At 30.4% G+C, this 12,113-nt stretch overlaps 2 protein-coding genes across 2 annotated transcripts; both read right to left on the bottom strand.

Moving 5' to 3' along the window:
* Positions 1-202: 202 nt before the first annotated feature.
* LOC105137618 (basic leucine zipper 43-like) lies at positions 203-1,244 on the bottom strand. Its single transcript, XM_011043422.1, has one exon. It carries the CDS (start codon positions 1,100-1,102, stop codon positions 509-511), a length of 594 nt encoding a protein of 197 aa, XP_011041724.1. The 5' UTR covers positions 1,103-1,244; the 3' UTR covers positions 203-508.
* A 3,773-nt stretch (positions 1,245-5,017) lies between these two features.
* On the bottom strand, positions 5,018-7,149 carry OTP70 (Tetratricopeptide repeat (TPR)-like superfamily protein). Its single transcript, XM_011043421.1, has one exon. The coding sequence runs from the start codon at positions 6,988-6,990 to the stop codon at positions 5,398-5,400; it is 1,593 nt and encodes a 530-aa protein (XP_011041723.1). The 5' UTR covers positions 6,991-7,149; the 3' UTR covers positions 5,018-5,397.
* Positions 7,150-12,113: the final 4,964 nt, after the last annotated feature.

Genomic DNA, 12,113 nt, shown 5'->3' with positions numbered 1-12,113 from the left:
TTCTAATCTATAGTTGATTTATCAAGTCAACGAGGTTTGATAAAATTAATTTTTACAAAATTGAACTCGAGCAAGATTTTGAGTTGAAGGTTCTCTGTATACTTTTCCAGCCATATATATATATATATAGACACAGACACACGCACACGATTCCATTCATATTATAATTATAAGCATAAGAAGTGGTGCGGATGTAAAGTGAAAACAATAGGAAAACAAGATGGATAATATAGCTTTAAATAACCGGGCACGAGTCAACTACTCTTTTTACAATGACAATAATGAACCAAGGCTCCCCAAAACCGCCAATCATTTTGCCCTAAAAAGCACCCTTTAACAAAAATCACCGTAAACCCCACCATTTAAGTTTTGCTTCATAGCAGCTTTATCATTTACATATATATAAGACTCTACAAAGAGTACTGATCAGAAGACCCTACAAATAAAGCCTCGTTTTCTTCCTGTTTTAGCTTTCAGTTTCATGATTTATTGAGTTTATTTTATACGTTTATGAAGTGATTAATGATGGAGCTATTTGTTCGGTGGTGGTGGTGGTGGTAATCATGTTATTGCACGGCCACGCGGACGTCAATTCTTGGAGTTGCCTCATCATCAAAATTTGGCGTATGTCCGACAGCTTTTTTCGGAGCATACTATACTCGGACCGGAGTCGGTCGTAGTCTGTCCGTACACCATGGGAATGGTACAAAACAAAGCGCAACTGGTTCGTCAGTTCCCGGTTCTCAATCCTAAGCCGGTTCACCTGGTTCCTTAGGTTTTCTACGTGCTTCTGCTTTCGCATCCGTGACCGCCTTGCCGACTCCCGGTTTGATACCATCCGCCTGCGTTTCCTCTCATCTATGACTGAAACTTGAGGGTTTGGGTCGTCGGAGCCAGAGTTTGAGTTCGAGTTGTCAGGGTTTTGGTCTGCCTGGTTGGATTTATCCGAACCGGAACTCGAACCAACAGGCTTTGGTGATTGAGGAGAGCTTGGAAAGGGGTCGAAACAGTCCCAAGGCGTAAAGCCGTTCTCGAACGACTGAAATGGGTTGCTGGCCATCGGTTCAACCGATGGGAAAATGGCCGAAACCGTTGACAGCATGGCTATAGAAATTGCTAAATAGATAGGGGGGGGGGGGGGGGGGAGGGCAGGGGAGGGAAAGGAAGGGTTTGGGTGTGCAAAATAGAGTGGTGTTTGGCTGTTTCTTTTATTTTTTTATTTTTTTTTCCTTATCTTGCAGAGAGAGGGGCTATGCTGAGTTGCTTGAGCATCATTAATGAAAGGGGTTTTTTCAATGTTATTTAAAAAAAAATTTGTTTGTTGTTAAAAAAATTAATTCATGAAAAATATTTTTTAGTTAAAATAAAATTTTTATTTTTATTCTAATTTTTTTATTTTTAATAAAAAAATTTGAATTGTTATGAAAATTTTAAAAATATATTATTATTTATTAATTATATCAAACTCCATATTTAATTTTTTTTCATTACTATATATTTTATGATGAATCATTTTTATTTTTATTTTATTTTTATATAAGTTTTAATTCTTATTTTTAAATTGGAATTTCTTATTTATTATATTTGATTTTCTATTTTTTAATTTTTATTTATTTTATTTTAAATAATTTATTAAATTAAAATATTTATCATCTTTGAATAGCAAGTATAATAATGACTAAAATCTAATTTGATAGATACGTGGTTCTTAAATAATTAATTTTTTATTAAAAATAAAATATTAATTAAGTTATTTATGATTTTTGAACACAAGGATGATGATAACTAAAACTTGATATAATAAAAACTTGATTCTCGAATCATTTGACTTTTTTTTTTTAAATAAAATATTAATTAATTATTTTTCAACTTATTTTTTATGAAATTAATAATACTGTAAAGTATGTTCTAATTTATTTTTTATAACATAATATAATATTAAACAATAATTCACTTTTTAAAAGAATTTATTTTTTATAAAAATTACCTTAAAAAATTAGTTTTTAAGCAAACAAGCACACTTGAGCGTGAGTCATTTGGTCAATTAAAATATTGAATTTTAATATTACTTCTAGTAATATTACCTTTAAAAATAAATATAAAAATTCTTAAGAGTCATGTTATTATGAGTAGCCTAATCTTTGAAAATTGCTTGGTACTCATGCATACAGAACCAACCCAATAAAATTTCTTAGAAAACTTTGAGTTTGATTTAACAATTAAATTAAAAATTATGTTTATTTTTATCAAACAAATTATTTATTTTTGTCAAACAAGTTGTAATCCAAAGATATATTTCTAGGCTTTTAATTTGTTCAAATACAATAAATTAGCATTCGATTGATCAAAATCTCAAAAGTTACGTTATTTTTAAAAGTGTAATTTTGAGATTTTTTTTTTAATTTTCAAGAGTTGCATTATTAGAAATAACACAACTTTTTAATGTTTTTAATTGTAATTGTATCGCAACTAATTGAATATGCTATTTTTTAATTTTTTTAAACATGATAAATTACAAATTATATTTTAATTTGTATATGATTGATCTAAACCTCTTATATGAATTTTCAAAGGTTGTGCCATTCCTAGAAGCACAATCTTTGAGATTTTTTTTTAAATTTATGTTAATGCATTTTCCAATAATATATAAGTAAGGTATTTCGGATCCTTTATAACTTTATTTTTTTTATTTTGCTATGCTACGATAGGATTATGATTCTTATAGAAAAAAAAGAGTTTACAGTTACCATCATCACCTCGAACTAATAATAGCTACCTTACCGCTACCTACTAGTGCCTTCCTAGCTTGGATCCTGTTGCCGAAGCTCATAATTCTGGCTTTTTGCATGAGATCTTTGAAGGTTTCTAACCCTTCTATTCTAGATTTGAAGGAAAGTTGTGTTCTGAAATATAAAAGAATCCCATTCTCTAACTTTGCTAATTAAAATAACTCCTATTTCTACTTGCACGTGTCATGGGCATATCCTTACTTGACATAGAATGGAGCTCGAATCTCATCATTTTTCATGAGACTCGAACCTAATCTTGAAAAATTATGGACACATCAACACGAGTTATTTCCACAAATAAGACTGGTCATCCTATGTTTTATTGAGTGATAACTTCACAACTTGCTAGTTGATCATTATTAGAAGGTTTCTCCAATACATAGACTATGAACATTTTCAAGAGTTGTATTATGAGGAGTAACATAACTCTTTATTTTTTTTTAAAAAAATTCTAATTGTACACAACTAATTGAACTATGTTATTTTAAAAAATTCTTTTAAATGTGCTAATTATTTTTTCATCCATGCTATTTTTTTTAAAATCTTTTCTATACTAAATCCTATTATTACCTGAACAAAGGAGGGTTTTGATGTATATTTTGACAACGATTGGCTTCAATCCAAGAGACAAGCAACTTTCATAGGATAAGGAAAAACATGTCATCGCCTCTCGAGAGCAAGACAGGTAAGAGGAAAGATTGTATAGGTGTTTTTCCCAAAACTGGCAATACTAGGTTCAGGTTAGCTTATGATTCTTTAAGAAACACGGCATTTTGCGAGTATCCAACCGCGTCGCCGGTGGCCCTCCTCCACCTCAAAAGCTCCTGTCTTTTGTCTACCGACGTGACACCAACCGAATTGAAAGTACGTTCATATTTTAAAAGAGAAAAAAAATGTTGTGCTCAATAACCTCTCGGAGAAAGATAAGAAGCAGTGATGCTGGTGGCCCTGGCCACTAGCCACCGACGTGCTGCCGTTGCTTGGGTAAGGTTGTGAACATTGACCTGAAAAAAAAACACTGAAATTATTGTATCAATATATGTAATTGAATCAATTCAGTTTACATTAATTATTTTTATTAAAATAATATTTTTTTTTACCATGTCAAATTTAGATCTGATTTAGCTAGATAAATCTAGTTTTATCAAACTATAATGTCCACCAACAAGAGGGATTATATGCAATTAATTGGCATACATAAACAATTCCATTCAACTCGTATATTAAAAATTAAACAAGAAAATAATTAGTTAAATTAAAGAATACAAGAAGAGAACTCTCTGTGTGAACAAAGAGAAAAACAGGTGTGAAAGTTCATATTATTTTACTAGAAGGAATGTGGAATGGTCTTTAAGTGAGTCGAAGATACAGCAAAAGGTAGTAAAAGAGTCTCAAGAAAGAAAAGAAAAGGTAATCTTGTACGCAAAAATGATTATGGGGGTCAAAAGCTGTATTATAGAGATAACGACTAAATTAAACGATGGCCAAAAGGCTTAAGAGATACTAATCTTTCTAATAATTCATCAAAATCCCTTTTACTAATCATTCAAGACAAACAATTAAATTAATAATGGAAGATTGCTTTGCTGACAAGCCCCTCAAATTAATCATGCATGTCGTGGGGTAAAACTATTCTACTGAATTGTGCTCTACCGCGAGTTCGAAATTTTTTTTTTATAAAAAGTGTAGCTATTAACAACGTATTTCTTGCAGCGACAATAATTCTCTTTTACTACGAGTTATTTTTTTTTATCATGGGTATAAACCTTTGAGGAAGGTTGTAAAAAAAGAACACTGGGTAATGTTGTAAAATTTTAGGGGAAAAAGTCAAATAATATTTAATAAAAAATATAGCAATAATTTTTTTTAAATAATGAACATAACTTTCTGTAAATATTTATATTTGTATTCTTTCAACATGTATGTTATACTGACAAACTTATAAACATAAACATAATAGTTCATTGAAAAAATTCTTATTAATAATTTATAAATTATAGATTAATTTATCAATAATAAATATATCCATAAATTTATAAACAAACAAAGAAAAAAAATAATAATACTGAGGGATTTCAAGGCAATGTAATCTTGTTTTTATTGTTTATTGTATCGATTATAAAAATTGGAAACCATAATCTACAAATTTAGTGAATAAAGAAAAAAAATAGGATCGAGATTGACCTCGGATGATTGTATGTGAAACCATAATCTACAAATTTAGTGAATAAAGAAAAAAAATAGGATCGAGGTTGACCTCGGATGATCGTATGTTACACATTTACAATCACAAGAAGTTGTTTCAGCACCATTTTTTTTTTTACAAGTGAGAAATTTACACCACCAAATCCATTTATCTACTTTCCGCAACAGCTAGCCTTCTAGCAATGTTGATACTTCAATAAGCTTCCTATATACTCAAACTACACAAGTAAAACAGCTGGTTTGACCATGGATTTCTTCATCTTGTGCCCTCAATTTACGTGACTATCAAAAGAAAGAGGAAGCTCGGCCGACGCCGCATCTGACAGCAACTTGGCTAACACAAAAATATTTCCTCCTTGAGATGGCGATCATATCAAAACAAATTCTGTACTGATGTATACAATTACAATCCCCTGTCAACCATCATTTTTCTTACTCTTTCTGCATCCTCCAATCTATCTGCATTGCCGTAAATCTTCATCAAGAGTTCAAAATTGTGTTCATTATCTGGCTCCAAGTCAAAAAGATATTGAGCTGCAATCTCTCCAGTATCTACATTACGGTGGAGATAACAAGAATACAACAACGCTCCCCACACAGTTGGACCAGCCTCGAACTCCATTTGATCCCTAATGATGGCGTATGCCTCGTTGATTAATCCTGCCCTTCCATAAAGATTCACCATACAAGCATAGTGCTCCATGATAGGATTTATCTGGTATTTCGCTTTCATCAGTGAAAATAACCTCTCCCCGTCCGTCACCAAACCCAAATGAGCGCAAGCTGATAGTAATGACACAAATGTGATTTTATCTGGCAAAACACCATCCCTCTCCATCAACTCAAAGTAAGTCAATGCCTTGAGATCTTTACAATGAGCAGAAATTATAGAATTCCATGATACAATATCCTTCTCTTGCATGTGATCAAACAACCAACGTGCTCGATCCAACTTCCTGCCATTTGAGTAGTAGACAGAAATCAAAGAATTAGCAATAGACAAATCCCACTCCATTCCCCTCCTAACAATCCATCCATGAATTTGAACTGCAACCTCAAAAGACGATACATTGGCAAGGATTGTTGAAACAGCCACCGAATCAAGTTCCATCCCATCATGAATCATGCTATGCAATGTGTGTAATGCCTCGGCTATTAACCCATGACGAATATAACCCGTAAGCATAGAATTCCATGAAATAGAGTCCTTACAATCTATCTTATCAAATATCCTTCTAGCCTTAACAATGTCACCACATTTCGCATACATATCAACAAGCGCATTTAACACAAACCCATCATTAGCAAAACCCAACCTAACTAAATCCCTATGCACCGCCTCGCCTATATGAATCAACCCAATTCCCCCGCAAGCTTTCAGAACCCGGGGGAACGTAAACTGGTCCGGTTCAACACCCTCTTCTTCCATTTGAAAGTAAAGCGCCATAGCGTCCTCATACAGGCCCGATTCAGTATACCCTGCAATAAGTGAGTTCCATGGAAACGCCGACTCCCCTCTCTTAAACATTTCATCAAACACCTGGTGAGCTAATTCAACATCCCCACATGACGAGTACAACCTCACCAATTTCGACGAAATGCCAACATTTCTACGTAAAAGATTAATGGGTATTAGCCTGTGAATCTTAACACCAAGCTCTATAGCATTTAAACGGTAACATGTTTCTAAAAGTGAAGAGAAAATTTGAGTATCAATTCTAATGCCCTTTTCCATGGAGGACTGTAGGTCTTTGATAACATTTTCTAAGGCTTCTAGTTGGGTTTGGGGAGGCGGTCTGTGGTTAATAAGGAGAGGAGTTGGGCAAGATTTTGGGAAAGAAAGGGTTCTTTTGTTAAGGTTTTTTTGGAACTGTGTTTGTTTGTGTTTCTCTTTTAGCTCTCTTTTTTTCCTGCTTGTTTTGCTAGTGATGGAAGGGTAGTGGTGGAGAGTTATTGAAGGTGTGTGGAAGCTTGGTGGCTGGAGAATGGTTACCATTTTGGAAAATGTTGAGAGGTGAAGAGGACTGGAAATATTTTATTTTGATGGATTATTTCATGGCATGGAAATCTACACTCTATAGAAGGCCATTTCTAGCTTTGATAGAAAGGCCATGTTAAGCTGGACCTATCAATTAACTAGAGGTCCTCTTTTGGCACTTTCATGCTTTAAATAAATGCCTGCTATTTGAGAATGCATGAGATAATATTTTTTAAAATTATTTTTTAATTTAAGAATATTAAAATAATATTTTTAAAATTTTTATTTTATTTTTTATATTAGCATATCAAAATTATTAAAAAATATATAAAAAATATCAATTTAATGTTTTTTATGTGAAAATCAATTTAAAAATAACTTTAAAATATAAGCTACCACAATACTAAATGGTAAAAAAAAAAATACTAATTTAATTTTTTCATGCAAAAATTAATTTAAAAAATATTTTAAAAAACATAACTACCACATCACTAAAATCATTAAAGAAAATTTTGCATTGATTAACCGGAGACTTTATGGTTTACCCACTTATATATGGTGAGTTTATTTGCATATAAAAAAAAAATCATTAAAGAAAATTTTTATTGACAATTAGAAGGATTATCCTTCATTTGCAACATACAAAACTCCCTTAAGAAATAAATTAATATATTTTTTAAGAAACTAAAAACAAAAAGGGAAACCCTAAATCCCTCGAAAACCTTCACAAAAACATAACATCAAGATGGAATCAAACCATAAAAATCTCTTATCCAAACGTATCGTTGGTATATATAGCCTCCACTTAGAGCTTGGTACCGAACTTGTTAACCAAAGCCAGTGCATTGCTAGTGAACCGTGCAGCACCATCCATCCTTGCCCAAACTGACGACGTCCTTAGCCTTCCATCCAAGGCTTTGCCAGCAAACGCATCAGTACACATCGGTCAATGCAGCACTATTCCATGTCTGTACATTGCTTATGTGCGTGAAACTGCAAGTCCTGATCGACGACCCTCAGCTTTACCAATGTTCTTCAGCTCTTTAATCGATTCCCAGAGCTGGTCCACGGCATCATCAATCTGTTCTAAGCAGTCTTTAACAACTGCCATCCCTATGGGCTTGACTCCATTCAACTTTGTCAACTTGTATGCAAATTAATGTTTTAGTTGATTTAGCTTTGTCTAGGCTCACAGAGAAGGCTGTCGACTGGATCAATTGGCTTCTGTTTCGTTGGATGGAAGTATCATATTTTAAAAGAGATTGCCCACAGAGTGCAGGGTAACGGGTGGAACTGTTAAAGAAATAGTTTAAGATGGAAACAAATAAGTGTTGATTTAGAAATGTAAAAACACTGATTTTAAGATGCATGTTTGCCTTATATAGTGACAGTATATCTCAAATACAACTAAGTTATTTAAATCTCTAAAAATATTAGCAGATAAGGAAGAAAAAAATATTATTATTGTATATTTGTTTTTTGTGTAATTAATGACATATTTTATTAGATTTAAAAACTTTATAATGAAATATATTATGTCTTTTAATATTATGATTGTTAATGAAATTTTTATATTTTAAATTAAACTAAATAGTTGTTATTTAGTTTTATCCCAATAGTTACAAATTTCAAAATTAATTACAAAAATTTAACAAATTAATTCAAAAACAAACTAATTTCACTAACATGTCAAGTGTTAAGTACCATCTTTTGATAATATAAATATTCATATAATAGCATTAGAAATTACCCATTAAATGAGCCCATCCTTTATAATTTTTATTTAATTTACTATAAATCACGCTTATAAACATTTAGGAGTGTCTTTTTTCTATATAAAATAGATATTGTTTTTCTTCTTTATTTATTTATGAACTACACCAATTGCGTATCTCCATCAAGCCTTAATAAAATTCATAGCAGTGGAAGTAGGGCATGAAGTGGTTGCAGAGTTTGCTGGGCATGTTATGTATAATATAGACAGTACTAGCAAAAGAATGATAGGTTTTGCCATATTTTAGGATAGCAAGGAAAAGAAAAGGTTTTCCTTTGGTGGATTGAAGAATGGACAGTGACTTAAGAGTGGAGGAAGGCATTGAATTTATAGAGTGTAGACTCTATGTCTGGCATATAAATTGTGGGTAACTTGACGGCCGGCATGGCCTGTTTAAAATCTGGTTGATAAAAAAAAAAAAAATCTTATTTTATAGCAATTAGTATTTCTTAAAATTAAAAGTAAAGAAAATCCTGTTTTGATATATTTTAAAATTTAATTATTTTTAAAATTGTTATGAAAATAATTTATAAATTGTTCAAATAATTCCTATTCTGATCTAAGTTCAAAATGAAAAAAAATCATAAAAGAAAAAAGAAAATAAGAAAGATATCCAAAAATAATTAGAGAAATAAAAACGAATATAAAATAATTATATCTTTTGGACTTAATTTGGGCATGATACCTTAGCCGAATATTACAATCAATTGACTCACTATAAAATTGGGCCTTTGTGCTCCCATGCATTAAGAATTATACTCGTTTTCGTTATTTTAAACCTCCTTTTGAATTTGTTGATATTTGTCCTGTGTTATATTATGTCAAATTTATATTAAAAAATAATAATAAATTTGTCTTTTCGAAACTCTATTTATTTTCCCTGTAATTATGAATTGCTCAGATAAAATTAAAGAAATAGTTGGAAATTACTCACGTAATTATTAATTAGCCTACAATTTTATATTTATTGAAATCATAGCTAATAAACCTGATCTTAGAATCAATTACACACGAAGTTTGAGTCACAAGTGAGTAAGATGAGTTGAATCATGTTAAATTTTTTTAAAAAATCAATATATTTTAATCAGATTTGTGAGTTTTTTTTTTTCCTAAAAAAAAGAAGAAATCCAGCCTCTTAATCCATGACAGGTTTCATAACATGGTTGAGGAATAAAGTCGCAGTACTACATCTAATGGTTCTTCCAATAACTAAATAGTGGAACAAGTTAGTAGGCAAGTTATGGGCATGTTGGCACTTGATTAATATGGTCCTTTTGAGGCATTCGAGGACAAGTAATATTTTCAATAATTAATTCATCCTAATTGTATCATCAGTTGTAAATATTTATGCATCCCACTGGCAATGTTTTCTTTTGTTTATACCCTAATGACATGCATCTGATAACATTAATTAAATTAATATGAGACGAAATCTTGATAGCTTAGATCTTAATCGGTTTTCGCTCCTTGAAATTTTAAGCATCTACTAATAAATTAAGTTGGCTTCTAAATTTTTTTAATTTTTATTCAAAGAAAGACTATATATGTCAATCGATTATTTTATTAAATTTATATATACAATGTAGTAATAGTGCATCAACCATTTGTTTTCTATAAAATATTTTTGGAATAAAAAATATTATATATATATAAAAAAAATTTACATAATCTTTTTAGTAATATTTTATGAGTAATAATTTAAAAATACAATAAAAGTAGAATTATGAAAACGTGCGGTGGTGATGATTACAGTGTTAAAGATGATAAGATCAGATAGAGGTGGAGACAATGATGATTGTAAAGTGATGATAACAATAAAAGTGGCAATGGTTATTACTATGATGGCAAGGTGATTTTTATGGTGATAGCAGACATGATGGTGGAGATGAAAATGGTAATTAAAATAAATTGTATAATATTTTTAGTGAATTATTATTTATAAAATATTTTCTTCAATTTTCTTATAAAAAAACAAACATAAAAATATTTTAAAAAATCTATATATATATATATATTCAATAAAATATTTGACACAACAAACATGCTAATTATCTATCAATATTCTCGTGGATGATGGTAAGCAATAAAATACACAATGGACATGGTGTTTGTCTTTATACATATAATAATACCTGTACTGTTGTTCAATAAATATCAATATATCTTTTTTATTTTAAAAATTCTTAAGTTTTAACTATACTATTTTATGTTTTCCATTTAAATGAGATCAGCTTGAGGGCGATATCGAGCAATCATATAGAAATTTTTTAATATAGATAAGATAGTATACTCATATATTATTACAAGTTTATAAAATAAATATATTTGATAATCAATTCAAGATATAAGCAAGTGTTTTTTTTTAAACAAAACCGGCAATTAGTTGGTTCAAGTTCAACCTACTTCTTCTTCTCATTCTTCTTTTTTTAATGGTTGGACACAAAAAAACTTAAAGTATGTTCATATATTTTTAAAGGAAAACAATTATGCCGTGCTTACTCATTAATAATGCAGTGATATTCGTCGCCATGGGAAATGGGCAACAGCCTCCGACGTGCTGCCCATTAAGGTCTTTGAAAAATGATTAGTCGAAGTTTTCGAATGTGGTGTCTGAGTACGACAGTACACTGAAAAAAAAAATCAATTATCAATATTGTAGGAGAAAAAAAAATATAAAAAAAAAACAAAAGAGATTATTAAGAAAATATTTTTAAGCTTAGATTAAATACACTTAATATTTTATTCATTTTTTATAATTATTTATCTTTTAAAAATGAACTCATGAAATAAATATTAATAGGTAATTTTTGGATGTAAAATTTCTCCTATTAATATATACCTCTAATGCCATTCTTTTTAAAAATGAACTCGTAAAATAAATATTATAATTACTTTTTGGATATTATAAAATTTCTCGTATTAATCCCTCTAATTCCATGCTCTAATTAATTAATAGGGTCAAGAGATTAAATTAATTGATGGTCATTAACTACTCTAGCAAGCATGTGAGGCACACTTTGTGCATTAATAGCATCGGCCATGTATGTGCATTTCTTTGTCAACTCAAACCATATATATATATGTATTACCCTCTTTAGCTATTACAATGCTTGTACGAAATCTAAGTAATGAAGATTTTTTTTTTAAAAAAAAGAAAAAAACTATACATTCCACAATCACATGACGTGGTAGCTTAAAACCAGGTTGAAAATTTGTGTAAAGAAAGCTTCATTACATTTTTAAAGGAAGTCGATCCTATTTTTACTCAGCCCTCCTAGTTTTCGTTCTTATGGCATCGATCAATCTTAGGATCATGCCACATTTGTATTGATATTAATTATTGGGTTATAAATAAATTGTAATGAAC

The sequence above is a fragment of the Populus euphratica genome, unplaced genomic scaffold, assembly GCF_000495115.2.
Source record: "Populus euphratica unplaced genomic scaffold, PopEup_1.0 scaffold149.1, whole genome shotgun sequence".
Lineage (NCBI taxonomy): Eukaryota > Viridiplantae > Streptophyta > Magnoliopsida > Malpighiales > Salicaceae > Populus > Populus euphratica.
Note: the sequence above shows the minus strand (reverse complement) of the source record. Positions and strands in the feature narration are given on the sequence as shown.